Source organism: Medicago truncatula, chromosome 7 (genome assembly GCF_003473485.1).
Source record: "Medicago truncatula cultivar Jemalong A17 chromosome 7, MtrunA17r5.0-ANR, whole genome shotgun sequence".
NCBI lineage: Eukaryota > Viridiplantae > Streptophyta > Magnoliopsida > Fabales > Fabaceae > Medicago > Medicago truncatula.
This window is the reverse complement of record NC_053048.1, coordinates 45,142,103-45,158,862: the sequence shown is the minus strand read 5'-3', so window position 1 is coordinate 45,158,862 and position 16,760 is coordinate 45,142,103. Positions and strand designations below refer to the sequence as shown.

Genomic DNA, 16,760 nt, shown 5'->3' with positions numbered 1-16,760 from the left:
AATCTCGAATCAAAAGTGATCGGCCCACCAGACTATAGTACCAAATTAGCAGGGCACCCCTCGCCCCCTGTACACCAGAGAAAAACCAAATCAAGTCAAACAAAGATTGCAGCTAGACCCCGACTCCCGTTCTCGAAGCCAAATGAACCGGCCCACCGAAAACCAGCACACAATATGTAAGATGAAAGACATGGCATGCGAAGTTTAAACAACAAACAAATCAAAAGGAAAAGGCTCAACACAACGTTGCAAGCACCCTCCAAACTCCGTAAACATCTAAACCACCCAAAAAGCACAACCAAGAGCTAGTGACGATGAACATGGACCCGTGTAACAGAGGTTGTATTTAAAGGAAATCACCCCAACAAGCATCCACCTCCTCACTTAAAACACCAACCACCACCACACATCATCACCCCCACCATACTTCACCACCACCATGCATCACCACCCCCACCACAATTGAATAACCTCCACCACCACTGCATCACCACCACCGTCACTGCATCACTACGCCACCAAAACATCCTCACCAAGAAACAAGCAACAACACAAACATCAATCTAGAGGAAGACGAAATCCAACAACAAAACACAGGCAGCAACGCCGGTTTGAAGCGGAACCACAACCCATATCATTTAAAGGCGGCCGACTGTGACAACGAGAATGCGTTCGTCGCCGTAGTAAAAGAGAGCCAATGGTGGAGCAAAAACGGCGGATATGAACAGCACTTCTCAGATCCCGAAAAATGTGACCTCCTCTCACCACCACCACACAACCTAAACAGCTCACCCCAAAGCACCGTAATCCAGCCCAAAACCTCCAAAAACAACCCACGCCCGAAACCATTGGAAACAACCACCACAATTGGCCAATGGAAAAGCAAACTTATAAATCATTGTCGTTTCCTCAGAAGAGAGAATGTTAAAAACTACTGGGCCATCTCAAATTTCCTTCCCTAAATTAATTGAGTAACTACTAACTATGAATATAGTGTTATTGATTACTTGATTTCCATATCTAGTATCTAGTAATGTTGCAACTAATGTAAATTGACCAAGAAAAACTTGCAAAGATTGTTTACACTTATATTTATCTCACAAAGCGCATAGGAATTTATTTATTTTTTCTTTTCATGATATTCTTTAGAGCAGTGATAATTCCAACATCATTGGTTTATAAAATACATAAAAAAATTTCTTTAGGTGTAAAATACATCACTGCCGTATAAAATACAACATTTTTTTAGGTGTAAAATACATCAAGATTAACCCACGAGCGTTTAGATTAGATGTCGTGGATCTCTTCTAACTTAACCAAGGTTCTGGGTTTGAATCCAACATTGAACATAAAGTATCCCTAAAACTCTTAAGGAGAGTTTGCCATCCATTTGAGTCTTACATTACTCGAGATATTAGTCTATGCAGTTGTGCGTGGGGATACCTAACTTTGAAAAAAAATACATCATCATGTGTTACTCAAGTTCGGGAACATAAAAACTAGTATTAAAAACAACATAAATCGTTTTTTACACTGTCTATCTTTGTTGTCTTGAAAACATTTCTCTATATATATATATTTACAAAGATTTAAATAAACGAAGGCATGTTCTCCAAACTACTATTATATTATAATAATTATAATTATAATATAATATCAGAAAATATCTTTAATATTTCTTCGAACATATTTTAGAATTAGATCTAAATGAAGATTTTTTATATTATTATTATTTGGTCTTGACATATTATTCAGTCTATATATAAATACAGATTAGTAGTAAGTTTTTGTATGTCAAATTTTTATACAAAACTTTGTATCCTAATAGAACCCTAGGCTCATAGAATCTTTGCCTCCTTGTGTAGGAAACATGTCTAAAAAAAGAGATGTGGAGAGTGGGGAAAGAATCCTTTACCCTACGATACTTGAAAACCCTGAATTAAGATTGTCCTTCATTCGTAAGGTTTATTCCATCCTCACCTTTCAGTTGCTTCTCACTATCGTTATTACCTCCATCGTTGTATTTGTTCGTCCCGTTGCAAATTTCTTCATTAACACTGCAGAAGGCTATGCTCTTTATCATGTCCTTCGCATTACACCCTGGATAAGTGCGTGTCTTATTATGTTTTTTTATATCTTCATCATAACTTGGTAATTATTGTATTTTTATAATTACTAGGGTTATATAAGTTTTTCGTGCTACAAAATTACTAACTTTTGTATTTGTCCTTATAAAAAGTGCCGGCATGATTGCGTCCTATAAATTTTTTCAACATGTGAGATTAAATCCTCATAAATTCAAATTTATTTAATCTTCTTAAACTTTTTAATTAACCTTTTTAATTTTTAATGATTTTTTGCATGCATATTATCTTTTGTGGATGAACTTTTTATAATGTTTTAAATATATCTGAACAAAAATCACTTAAGAATTTAAAAGTAAGTTTCATAAAATTAATTTTAAAATATTTAGAGATGCAAACATGTTACTTTTAAGCGATTATGAGAAAGAAAAAACAGAATTTATAATTTTATAAATAAGAAAAAAACTTATTTAACCTAATTATAAGACTTTTTTTTTTTTTTAGGAAACCTAATTATAAGACTCTTATTCTTACTAATTTGTTTACTTTACAGCATTCTATCCACTAATCTATTATAATGACAAGCACACTCTCAATCACTTCCTCCTCTTCCAATTTTTCACTGTCACCTCATCTTTTACCATTGGATTGACTTGTGCTTTTGTTAGCGGTACGTACTCAATTCTTCTTGTTTTTTATTAATTAATTAATTCTTCTGATAACGATAAGTATATATTTTGGTCACTAATATTTTTTGTTATATCAATTTCAATATTCAATGACAAAAGTACTCAAAAAAATATTCAATGACAAATTTATTTTTTCTAATGTAGGAAAAGTAATTTTAGAAGCTGTCATATTAACTAATGTGGTTGTGTTGAGTTTGACTCTCTACACGTCTTGGGCTGCAAAAAGATGTTATGATTTCAGCTTTTTAGCTCCATTCTTGATTGGAGCTTTGTTAGTTCATATCCTCTTTAACCTCATTAAGGTATTTTGCTATTAAAATGCTTATGTTTAGTGCTTAATAATTAACATGCAAATTAGCTTTGTAATAGTGATATTGATATCTAAGTAATAACATTGTGATCCTTTTTTTTACAGGTTTGGTTTCTATTAGATAAGTTGTCACATATTATCCATGGGTGCTTTGCATCTATTGCATTTTGTGGCTGTATTGTATATCACACTTACAAGATAATCAAGAGGTTCTCCTATGATAGGTCCATTTCTTCTTCGGTTTTGTTGTATCTAGAGATCATCTGCTTCTTCCTCTATCTAGTTACTACAATATTAATTTTTGGAGCTGCAGCTTGAAGATCATATAATTACAACATATTATATTCCAATGTAGTTCTGCATTTTTATTTTTTAAAATTCCAAGGTTGCTTTATGAAATTATACTAGGTTTTTCTCTTTATATGAGTTTCATTCTCAAATTACTAGATACCTTTTTTTTTTTTTTTTAATAAACCAAGCGAATTATATTAGAAAAAAACAATCAGTCCATCAAGCATAAGACGTGTTGGAGGGAGCTGAAAAGAGTTAATTACAATACATTAAGGCTAGAAATAGCCAATGAAACAAAAACAAACATTACAACACAGCCCGTAAACAACTTAAGAGATTTTGCCTCCAAAAGAGATAGTCAAAATCAAACGTACCGAAGTTCGCTTTCAACCACCAATACGTTGTAGCACATGTTTTTATCATAATGATGATACTCAATTAAGTTACCGTATTTTAGTGTTGTATTAGTTGTAGCACATATTTGCAATATCTATATATACCAATTTAAATAGAAAAGGAGTGTTTATAATAAGGGACACAGTTACTATATAACATGTGTTCATAGTGTTGAATAAAATTTGGTAACTAGCAAAATAACAAGATGAGAGGTTCAATTGTTGTATTTGTTTTGTCTTTGTGTAACGATTGAGAGAAGCCTAGAAACCCCTTCAATCCAGATATCATATTCTCTTTGATGGGTGAATGCCTTTCCACCCTCGCTTTCTGGAGACCTTCCTCATAAGGACACAACTGCACCAGACTTAAGAGTGGTGACTAGCTCAAGCATTGACCACCTTCGCTAAAGTATGAGCAACTGAATTCACTCGTTCCCTAATAAAGTCTAACACAAAATTTGAATCAACATAAAGACATATTTAATGTTACTAATAATGGAACCAGATTTTGATGCAAGTCTAGCTGAACTGTTAGCATCGGCTGTAACTTTAGAATCACTTTCAACAATAACCATGTTCGTTATGTAATATAACAATATTTCTATTTTAAGATTAAATACGCAAATGATTCATGCACTTTCATGCATTTTGACATTAGTTCTCCCACTTTTTGGCATTGATCTTTCTTCTTCCTACTTTTCGATCTTCCCATTCATTTTCTTTGTCAGTGGATCCCTCTTCTTCCAATTCTTTCCATTCTACCAACGAAAAATCCATAATAATTCTTAAATCCAGATCTACTAATTATTCACGTATAGTACTTGCTTCACTAGAAATTTCTCTATTTCAAAATATATCAAAACCTTAAGTAAAAAATTTGCGATTAGTCATTCTAATAAGTTCATGTTAAAAAAAGAAGAAGCTATTTTTTTTTTTTTGAAAAAAAAAGAAGAAGAAGAAGCTATGAAACACACTAAGGGTGCGTTTGATTTGCTAAAAAAATGAAGGACAGGACAGAACAACTCCAATTGTCCAGTGTTTGATTTGTAAAACTGTTTCAGGTACAGGACAAACTGGAGGCAAGAGACAGGACAAAAACTGATATTTTTGTCCCTCAGCAAACCACAACACAACTTTTTGTCCCACGACAAGTTGTCTAAAATATCAAAATAACATTTTGTCCCCCAAAAATCGTATTAAACAAAAAATTATTCAATGTCATAAAAATCTGTGTTGTTCTCCCTTGTATTGTGTTGTTCTTTCTTGTACTGTTCTGTACTGTACTTGTTGTTTTGCAAACCAAACACACCCTAAAAGACAATATTTTATGAATTAAACTATTTTCCTTAAAAAAAAAGAATTAAACTATTTCAACTTTTTATAATTATTATTTTATTTTAAAATATCATTAATCCTTGCATTTTTAACATTTTTTGATATTGATCCCCAAACCTTTTTTTTCTTCTTCTAAATCTTCCAATGATATTATTATGTTTTATTATTATTTTGTTCATTATTTTTATTGAGAATAATTATAAAAAAATCCTTTTTAAAGAATAAATATAATAACCTTTAATCGTATCACATCATCTTATTTTTCTAACAGCATTGTCCCTGTCAATTGACGTATGTTCACGGAAACCATTAGAAATTTTTAACAGAAACTATTGGACAATTTTTAAAATTAATGAAATAAGCGAATTAAAATTAAATTTTATATTCTATATTTGAAAAATTAAATAAAAGAAGGCATGATCGTGAAACAACAATTGTAATATTAGAAAATATGTTATCTTTAACATACATATTACGCATTAGAGTATCTTAATATATATATATATATATATATATATATTATAAAAAATCTTAAAATCTATTTTAGAATCATATCTAAATAAGATTTGTATTATTTATTTTTATTATTATCTGTTCTTGATATATGATTTAGTCTATATATACAGGGACATATCCAACCTTTATATACATGTGGAGCTAAAATTTTAAATAATAATAATACAAACTATTTTTTTAATCGATAAATATTATTACCTCATTGTTTGATACAATGTATTACAATGAAAATCGTCTCCTATCCATTTGTTGAAAATGAGCTAAAATGACAGCATTGATAATTGTTAATAAAACATCTATTTCTATATAAGTAAGTTACAAGACGGTCATTTAGCCACTGATCATCCATTTTGTTACTTAATTTACTCTTTACAACTTTCATAGATGAAAAAAACGTTCAACACTTGCAATTGCTACCGGCAAGAGCAAAGTCAACTTCAAAAGTTTATAAACCATAGCAAATGTGTTGCACTTATTTGTTTCCACAAGTTTTGTGTAACGCCCTATTTTATTATTTATTTATTTTATTGAGTTTAGTGTCTTTTTGTATAATTTATTTGAATAATTGTGATGTGTTATATGTTGGTAATTATTAGTAGTTATTATGAGCATTATTAGTGATAGATTATAATTAAAATAGATTAATGAGGCATAAGGGCAGAATTGAAATAAGGAAGATTATGCAGGTTTATAATGAGAGAGATTAAGTGAGAAACAAACTTAATTAGTGATTATAAATAGATGAGACCATTAGAGAATTAGGGTTACAACAAAATAGAGAGCCATAATACGTAGAAACGACTTTTGGGAGAAAAAGGGAGAAAGTGAGAAGTCAGAGAAGAGAAGAGGAGCAAGCTTGTAGAGTCTGAAATCATCTAATCTAAGGTAAGGGTGGGACTAGCTTTCTCTAATAATGGGTTGTATAATTCTGAAAAAGGGTTTAATGATGAGATAAAACCGCAAGTGCACGGTCTTACCGAAGTAGTATAAAAGAGTATCGTTCCGACAGGGAGTAGTTCAATTTAATTAACCTTTGGAGATGATTAGAAGAGAGAAAAGAATTGTAAGTTGGGGGTTTTTAAACGGTTAAAAAGCAATATAATAAAAGAGCCTTGGGATCGTTGGTTTCATCTAAATAACAAGTCCTTCTCAAATCAAAACCATAAGCTTATAATGTTATGTTAGACCTAATTCCTCAAGACAGTTTCTCTTAAGTTCCTTTAGCAACCAAGCCTATTTCGCTGACTTGATTACTATTGAATTTTGGTTCCTCTAACAACCAAGCCTATTTCGCTGACTTGATTGTTATTAGTTCCCTTGAAGATCGAAACTATATGTCTCAAAGATTGCAAAACCTATTTCGCTGACTTTGCAATACTTGTCTGAATTCACTTGTTCGAATATCAAAGCTCCACTTTCGTTTTATGAATTGATATTTGGAATAATGGACGAACAATTATCAAACCCTCCACTTTCGTTTCCACAGTTTGATAATGGTTAATCCATGTTAAGACGGTGAATTCAGATAAGAAATTAGGGTTACATAAGATTAAGGCTTAGGGCTTGGTTTGATTAGGATTATGTCATTTAGACTTATCCAACAATCCCAAGACAAGAAGAAGTCTACTCACTCATGTTCATCGTAGACATGGGGGAGAAGAGAGAAAGCATGAAAGTAAAAGACAGGAAAATAAAGGAAAGGAAAAGAACTTTATTTAGAAAAGCAATTGTCACTTCTTGTATTCCAAGTAAAGATGAATATTTGTGATGGCTAGCTACTCTATTTATAGTACACAATTGACTTAAAATCTAAGCAAGTATATTCCAAGAATATTCCTCAGTAGATTGTGCGCCAAAATAGAATAGCTTGGAGTCCAAGCAAAAGCAGCAAAAGGTCTTCTGGAGGGTGGCACGGCCGTGCCAAGGCTAGCACGGGTTGTGCCAGGCTTCTGACTTGTGGGAGATATATTTTGTTTCCCAATCTTCGTATTTTCGTGTCCAATCTGCTCCAAATCCCTTTCTTTTGCTTCAAGACTCAATCCATCCAATATTCTTCCCTGAAATATAATAAATTGCAATTTAAAGTAAACTATCCTAAAAAGGAAATAATACTAATATAAAATTATATAAAATCTAAATAAAATTAAACTAAAAAGCATATTAAAATAACATATAAATGACTCATCAAACTCCCCCATACTTGAATCTTTGCTTGTCCTCAAGCAAAAGGCATAAACATAGTAGCATCAACAGTTAAATCAAATGACAATTTAATTAAAACACATGTCTCCTCAAGGGCTTAAATCCCAAAATGTACACTAATTACAAACTCAAGTATTTCTTGAAATCTTTATTCTATCCAATGATCAAGTTTCAAGTGAGTGTGTGTGTGAAGTCCAACCCTTTTCTTGCTCCTGTATAAGATAGGTATTATGAGGAAATATGGTCTAATCCTAGCACTAAACTAACCAAGAAAGATTCCTTCTACAATTCACATAAGAGAGATGGGAGTTTTTGAGAATCTTTGTTCTTTGCCATATGCATATTTTAAGTTCTTTATTTAAGGAACAACATTTTCACGTAGGAGGTCGGAGGGCCTACCCCCTTCCCCAATCTAGATTCAATGGTATCCCTTAAAACATCGTCTTCACGTAGGAAGTCGGAGGGCCTACCTCCTTCCCCAATCTAGTTTCAACGATGCTTTTTAAAGTTTTTTTCTCAAGATAACAATCACCTTCACGTAGGAAGTCGGAGGGCCTACCTCCTTCCCCAATCTAGATTCGGCGATGAGATCTTGGAATTTATTTGGCTTTTTGGCTTTTTATGATCTCCCTTATACTCACTTATACTACTGGCGCTTTGAGAGTCTTTAAAGGTTAATGCACCACTAAGATTAGAACGCGTTTCCTTAAAATACCTATTCATACATTTACTCAAGGGAAGCAACTTTGTGTTTTTCTCATTGGAGAATTTTATTCACTTTAAAACAAGATGTGGTTATATCAAGAAGACTTAAAACACAAGAGTTTGCTTTTATGTACAAGAATCAACAAAATAAGAGGAGACAATGAAAAATTTTGTGTCATGATGTTTTCAATAAAAAGTAGCTACTTAACCATGCATTTTATAATAAAACAAAACAAAAGAATAAAGTTCAAGGGAGTTTGGAAACACTACGACTAAAGACACTTTATTAGGCTCCCCCCAAACTTAGGAGAAGCATTGTCCTCAATGATTCAAGATAAAAGAAAAATAAAAGAGAAGGAGAGGTAGAAGAAGAAGAAGAAGAAGAAAGAGAAAGAAGGGAAGAGTGGAAGAGGAAAGCTCACATTTTTACCATTGAGGTCCATATGGAGGACCTTGGAGGTGAAAGTGGTGCATCATGTTCCGAAGCATTTGGTTATTTTCTTCGGATATGCGGTTGCCCCTTTGGACATCGTGTCTTATGCTCATGAGTTCAACACCTTGCCTTTGTTGCTCGGTGCTTATTCTTTCGACCTCGGTAGTCATCCATGCCCATCTTGCATCTTCATTTGTTTCACCTTCATTAGGGTCATGGTGTTCCTCATCATGGTGCAGTTGTGCACCTTCCTCTTCTTGATGCAAGTGTGCACCATCTGTTTCTTCATTATGTTGTTCTATGTGCACCTGTGGGTCATCATCAACATACAACAAATTTGCTTCCACCTCGGTGTTAGTTCGAGATGGGTTAGGCAATAAAATCAAGATGGGCACATTGAGTTGGAGTGTATAGACAAAGGGGACTCGAGTTTTTATGAAATTCATAGAGATGAGAGTTTCTATGTTTAGTCTATTGTTACCCTCGATCTTGTTTATCCCTAGGTCTTCACTCACACCGAATCGCCCAGCTATGTATGTTATGATACCGCCAACTACTATTTCTCCCCTACTATCGGACCTATTTCCTATAAGGGAAAGGTAGTCAAGCAAGTAAAAACAAGTGTTAATGGGTTGGTTGTGCAGCATAGCCCAAAGCATGAAGAGTTCATCATTCCTAGTGTTCCCTAGTTCTTTCCGTCCCCTAATGGTTCAAGCCATAACCCTTTGAAGGTACCTAAGTACGGGGTTGTGAATGTTGCTAGCTTTGTTGGCACGTGTGTTAAATTGGTCAAGACCGGTGATTTGCTCCCAAAAGGCGGCGGGTTGATAGTCAACCGGTTTTAAATTTTGATCCCAAGAGTCATGGATGAATCCCGCATTTGCGAAGCCCATCTCATCACAGAAGTGCTGAAGAGACATCTCGTAATCAATATTCAAAAGCCGGAAAGAAACTCTATGGTTAGGGTTATCAAAGTTCAACCTATCTTTCATAAAAACAATAGAACTTAAAAATTCATAGGTGAAATTCTCATACCCTCGCATAGGTCTCAACATATCAACCCATCCTAACCTTTCTAGTAGATTTAACACATTATCTTTAATACCTAGCTTATTCATGTCATGGTTATCAGGGTACCTGCAAGGTTGGAGAGGTTTAGAGATTAGAAGATTGTACCTATCCCTTTGCTTGTTGTCCTGGAAGATGATGCCATGATTTTTGGCTTGTGCTTTCTTCTTTGGGGGAGGTCCTCCGGATGAGCTTGCAACTTCCTTTCCACTTCTCTTTGAAGTCATTGCCTTGACCTTGCCTTTGGTGTGGTGGTTTGGGTAAAGGTTGTTTTGGTGGAAAAGGTTGGATTAGTGTTGTGGTGAAGGTTTAAGTGAGTTTTGGGGGTTGAGTTATGGAGATTGGTGAAGAATTTTAGGTTTTTGGGTTAGGTTTATGAGGGTTACGAATTTGGGTGATGTTGTTTGGATGGATGAAATTGGTTTTTGAATGGTGGGTTATGATTGGAATGGTGTTTGTGATTGATTGGGTGGAGAAAATTTTGGGAATTGGTGAGATTTGGGGTGGGTGTGGAGGTTTGAGGTTGTATGGTTATGGAGGTTTTAGAGAGAAGGTGAAGGTAGAGAGATGTTTGTGTTTGAGAGTGAAGGAAGAAGATTAGGGAAAAACGAGCAAATAGCCTACCTGGGTCGGGCACGGCCGTGCCAACCTTAGCACGGGCCGTGCCAACATTCTGGAATTTTTGCTGGTTTTGGATAGGCAAGGTCTGGCACGGCCGTGCCAGTGTGAGCACGGGCCGTGCCAAGGTTCTGGACATGGGGCCTCAAAATTTTTCTCGTTTTCTTGAATCACCTTCGGACAATTACCTACAAAATAACTTAAAAACAACAAAAACAAACAAAACGAAAGCAGTTAAATGCGTGGGTTGCCTCCCACGAAGCGCTCTTTTATTGTCATTAGCTTGACGTTAAGAAAGTGTCCTTAGAAAGGATCAAAGAGATCATATTGTGTAGTTGACGCTAGGAAACGTTCTTTCACATTATGTACTTCAATCATGTTACAAGAATAAAGAGCGGGACCTTTCATAACATTTTCCAACTCGAATCCAATCATCGCATCACTCGCTTGAAAAACTATCCTACCACTCTGAACATCTACTATAGCACCTGCAGTAGCTAGGAAGGGTCGTCCTAAGATTATAGGGACATCATGGTCCTCCTCTATGTCAACCACCACGAAATCAGTCGGGATATATATCCCTTCTACTTTGACGGGTATGTCCTCGATGTAGCCAACGAGAGGGATAGTAGAACGATCCGCTAACTTCAAGATCATCTCGGTAGGTTTAAGCTCTCCTATTCCCATCCTTTTGAAGAGGGATAAGGGCAACAAACTTACACTAACCCCTAAGTCACACAAGGCCTTGTCAACGGTTTCTTTCCCTATCACACAAGGGATGGCAAAACTACCTGGATCTCTAAGCTTTGGGGGTTGCTTCTTGACGATTGCACTACTTTCCCTAGTTAAAGCTATTGTCTCTTTGTGATCCATAGCCTTTTTCTTTGAAAAAATTTCTTTTAAAAACTTGGTGTATAGAGGCATACGAGACAAGGCTTCAGCAAAGGGAATCTTAATGCAAATCCTTTTAAGTATGTTTAAGAATTTAGCAAATTGGGCCTCCAAGTTGAGCTTAGTGAGCCTTAATGGGTTAAGGGCCTTGTTCTTATCAAGCGGTGTCTTTATCGCATCCTTCTCACCTAGAAGCTTAACACTCTCTCCCTTGACACTTTTGGCTTTGGTAATGGTCTCTTCTAACTTATTGCCCCCAAGAGAAATGGCATTGACATGGGCTTTGGGGTTTGTTTCAGTTTAACCAGGAAAGACTCCTGGTGTTTGAGAAGAGATGGCCACTTGTTGGGCCACTTGGGAGATTTGGGTCTCAAGCATTTTGGTGTGTGTGGCGATGAAATCAACCTTGGTATTGAGCTTGGAGAGAGAGTCGTTCAGAGATCCTGTTTGGTTTTTTAACTACTGAAGTTGTTTATTTTGATTCATCATGCAATTTTCCAACAGTATTTCCAAACTAGATTTCTGAGCTACTCTCTGGTTGTTTGTATAGCCAGGTGGTGCTGTTTGCCCATAGGAACCTTGAGGATTTTTGTAAAAATTTTGATTTGGCCTCATTCCTTGGTTGTATTGAGCGTAATTCAGTTGCTCAATATTGGCAGCACTACCAAACTGACAATCAACACCTGTATGACCAGTTATACCACAGACTTCACAAGTAGGGGATGCAGGGGAAGGTTGGGCAGCATTAACATTAAGTTTTTCAATTTTTTGTGTTAATGCCTCAACCTTAGCAGCAAGGTGGTTATATTCAGAGACTTCGTGTATACCTGCCTCTTTCTTAGAGGGAGTAGGAGTGGTGACGGCTCTTTCGTTGGTCCATTGATAGTGATTTTGAGCCATGTCCTCAATCAAAGCATAAGCCTCCGTGTAGTTTTTGTTCATTAGAGCTCCACCTGCAGCTGCATCAACAGACATTTTAGTGGTATATGACAAGCCATTATAAAACGTGTGGACTATAAGCCACTTCTCTAGGCCATGGTGGGGACAAAGTCTAAGCATTTCCTTGAAACGCTCCCACGCCTCATAGAGAGACTCCCCATCTTTTTGATTGAAACACGTAATTTGGTCTCTAAGCTTAGCTGTTTTAGATGGGGGGAAAAATCGGGCGAGGAATGCTCGCCTCATATCGTCCCATGAAGTAATGGAACCGACTTCTAGGGAATGGAACCAAGCGCCAGCTCTATCCCTTAAGGAAAAGGGAAAGAGATGAAGTCTTACGGCTTCTTGGTTCTCTTTTATGGTGCCACTGAGTCTAAGGAAGGAAGAAATATGGAGATTTGGATCCTCAGTGGGTGATCCAGAAAACTGGTTTTGCTGCACTAAATTGAGTAGTGCAGGCTTGATTTCGAAGTTATTACCCGCAACCGTTGGGTACACGATAATAGCTTGTGGCTCTTCCGTTGAAGGAGTAGCATACTCTTTGAGAGTACGTTCAGCCATAGCGGTATTATTTTGTGCCTCTCTCTTTTTCTTATGCAAAAATCTTTCGATCTCAGGAATAAATTCTCCGAGACTTTTACTTCTTCGCATAAGAAACCGAGAACCCAAGAAGTTAGTGGTAAAACAAAAGAAAGAAAAGTAGATGAGAAGAGGAAGAGAAAAGAGAAGAGAGTTCTAATCACAAAGAAATATTTAATTAAATTAGTTTACTCCCCGGCAGCGGCGCCAAAAACTTGATGAGATAAAACCGCAAGTGCACGGTCTTACCGAAGTAGTATAAAAGAGTATCGTTCCGACAGGGAGTAGTTCAATTTAATTAACCTTTGGAGATGATTAGAAGAGAGAAAAGAATTGTAAGTTGGGGGTTTTTAAACGGTTAAAAAGCAATATAATAAAAGAGCCTTGGGATCGTTGGTTTCATCTAAATAACAAGTCCTTCTCAAATCAAAACCATAAGCTTATAATGTTATGTTAGACCTAATTCCTCAAGACAGTTTCTCTTAAGTTCCTTTAGCAACCAAGCCTATTTCGCTGACTTGATTACTATTGGATTTTGGTTCCTCTAACAACCAAGCCTATTTCGCTGACTTGATTGTTATTAGTTCCCTTGAAGATCGAAACTATATGTCTCAAAGATTGCAAAGCCTATTTCGCTGACTTTGCAATCCTTGTCTGAATTCACTTGTTCGAATATCAAAGCTCCACTTTCGTTTTATGAATTGATATTTGGAATAATGGACGAACAATTATCAAACCCTCCACTTTCGTTTCCACAGTTTGATAATGGTTAATCCATGTTAAGACGGTGAATTCAGATAAGAAATTAGGGTTACATAAGATTAAGGCTTAGGGCTTGGTTTGATTAGGATTATGTCATTTAGACTTATCCAACAATCCCAAGACAAGAAGAAGTCTACTCACTCATGTTCATCGTAGACATGGGGGAGAAGAGAGAAAACATGAAAGTAAAAGACAGGAAAATAAAGGAAAGGAAAAGAACTTTATTTAGAAAAGCAATTGTCACTTCTTGTATTCCAAGTAAAGATGAATATTTGTGATGGCTAGCTACTCTATTTATAGTACACAATTGACTTAAAATCTAAGCAAGTATATTCCAAGAATATTCCTCAGTAGATTGTGCGCCAAAATAGAATAGCTTGGAGTCCAAGCAAAAGCAGCAAAAGGTCTTCTAGAGGGTGGCACGGCCGTGCCAGGCTTCTGACTTGTGGGAGATATATTTTGTTTCCCAATCTTCGTATTTTCGTGTCCAATCTGCTCCAAATCCCTTTCTTTTGCTCCAAGACTCAATCCATCCAATATTCTTCCCTGAAATATAATAAATTGCAATTTAAAGTAAACTATCCTAAAAAGGAAATAATACTAATATAAAATTATATAAAATCTAAGTAAAACTAAACTAAAAAGCATATTAAAATAGCATATAAATGACTCATCATTTAACATGGTTGTTGTTGTTTTGTTAATTTACATTGTTGAGAAATTAAGTTTTTGACATTAAAATTGATTGTTGCAAGAGTAGGTAATCCGATGAAGTAAGGTAATAATTGGTGTTCAGGATGTAGAATAATCATAGGTAGAGTTTCCTATTGAATTTGGGATTTGGGTGGTTGAAAATTGGGTTTTTGGCTGAAAACAAGATTCTCCCCGTAGAACTGTGTGTCATCGCTCCCCACGACGAGGGATCTTGTTCGCCTCGCGAGTGACTTCGATGTCAACTCGCAACGGCGAGTGTTCTACTCGCCTCGCGACTGTTCAGTAGAAAAATGTGATTTTGTAAAATAATGTTTTGGGTCATGTTTTGTATGGTTTTGAGTGCCTTTTCATGTTTAGAAAGGTTTAGACAAGTTTTGGAATCAAATTTGGGCATAGGGAAGTTAAAAATGAGATTTTTGGGTGAAAAATGTCAAGTTTTCGAGAGCTATCAGTTTTAGCTCGCCACGGCAAGTACCTTGGTTGCCATGGCGAGTAGTCCATATGTTGAACTCTCCATAGCGAGTAGATTGGCTCGCCTTGCGAGTTGTTCAGTGGCAGTCTGCCCTGTTTCACATTTTTGCGTCTGTTTCACATGTTTCTGTTTTGAGTTGGCATTTAGTGTAAATATGAAAGTTATTGATAATTGTGTTATATTTCCAGTAGCCTTGGTTTGACATGAAAATCTTTTGTGGATAAATTGATATGATTATATGGAGATATTTGAATGATTGCTAGGTGTTGAATATGATGTTGTTCATGATTGAAAATTATTATATGAATGTGTACGTTGATGAATATGATGTTGTTCATGATTGATGAATTATTATATGAAGGTATATGTTGATGAATATGATGTTATATGATGTTGTCCATGATTGATGAATTATTATATGAATGTATACGTTGATGAATATGATGTTATATGATGTTGTTCATGATTGATGAATTATTCTATGAATGTATATGTTGGCGAATATGATGTTGTTCATGATTGATGAATTATGAAGTCATAATGTGAAGTTGTTGTTGTTGTTGCATTGGTAGTGTCAATGCATAATCATTTTAAACGAAGATGGCTTGATGCTTTGTCAATTCTAAGTGAAGAGGGTTTGATGCTCTGTTAATTTTAAGCGAAGGGGGTTGTAGCCTGTCAAGTCGAATTACGACATTAACGAAGAGAGCTTGATGCTCTGATGGTACCACATGCATATTGTATTTGTTGAATTGTCGTTGTTCTTGCATCGTTGAGTTGTCGTTGTTGTCGCATCGTTGAGTTTGTCGTTGTGCATTGTTGGGTCGTTGTTGTTACATTGTTGAGCAAAATTAATTGATGATTTGTAGTTGGAATTATGTGAAGTATTGTTGATGAAGAATTACCGTTGTTTTGTGTTGTTAAATTATCTTACTTGACTCATTGTTTATTAGTAATGTTGATGGTAAATTGTTGTTGTTTCATGTTGTTAAATTCTTTTATAGATTTATCGCTTATTATTATTGAATGTGAAATCTCACCCATTCTGTTTGAATGTTGCCTCTATGTGGGTAACGTGCAGATAATCAGAAGTAACCGCTAATGTGAGTTGATTCCTCGTGTCGTCTTAGGAGTCGCTCTGATACGTAACGGGATGAGGATTAATTGCATTTTATTTTCCATTGTTACATATTCTTTTATGAATTTATTGTTGAACCATTTTTAGATGAAATTAATTATGTTAATGACGTTGAGGCCTTTAGTGCCAAGTATTGTTTAAACGTTGAATATTTTCCATTGCGACATTGTTTTAATTATTGGAAGCAGTTGCTTTAAATAAAAAGTTGATTTTAACCCTATTTACATTTAATGATATTTTGAAGAACGAAATGTGACATCTTATTTGCGATGAACTCTGATTTATTTTATATTATTTATATGTTCGGAAAACGGGGTGTTACATTTTGCACAAAAATCTGAAAGCCCTTACAACTTAACAACTTTTGGGTCAGATTGAACATTTGTAACATAATTCTTAAGTTGAGTGCGTAACGCCACTTCCGGAACATCTATAAAATTATTTGGATAAAGCTCAGTCATCCTCAATAATTTGTTCACATCAAAAGTTGCAAATGACTTTACGCTACGGTGTTGTACGTATTGTACATGTTTTATCTATTGGAAAAAAAATGGAAAAAGCATGTGGAGCTAAAGCTCCACATTGCTCGTCCCTGCCCATATATAAATATAGATTAGTT

At 35.3% G+C, this 16,760-nt stretch overlaps 1 protein-coding gene and 1 non-coding gene across 2 annotated transcripts in view; both read left to right on the top strand.

Moving 5' to 3' along the window:
* Positions 1-1,870: 1,870 nt before the first annotated feature.
* The window catches only part of LOC25499166 (protein LIFEGUARD 4), a 28,303-nt gene continuing 13,413 nt past the window's right edge, over positions 1,871-16,760 (top strand). Inside the window, exons 1-3 of the mRNA XM_024771062.2 lie at positions 1,871-2,108; positions 2,638-2,754; positions 2,918-3,075. Coding sequence (XP_024626830.2) covers positions 1,871-2,108; positions 2,638-2,754; positions 2,918-3,075 — 513 coding nt within the window. The remainder of the gene's footprint in view (positions 2,109-2,637; positions 2,755-2,917; positions 3,076-16,760) is intronic.
* On the top strand, positions 12,568-12,674 carry LOC112418751 (small nucleolar RNA R71). Its single transcript, XR_003008841.2, has one exon. It is a non-coding gene; the product is annotated as a small nucleolar RNA R71 (small nucleolar RNA).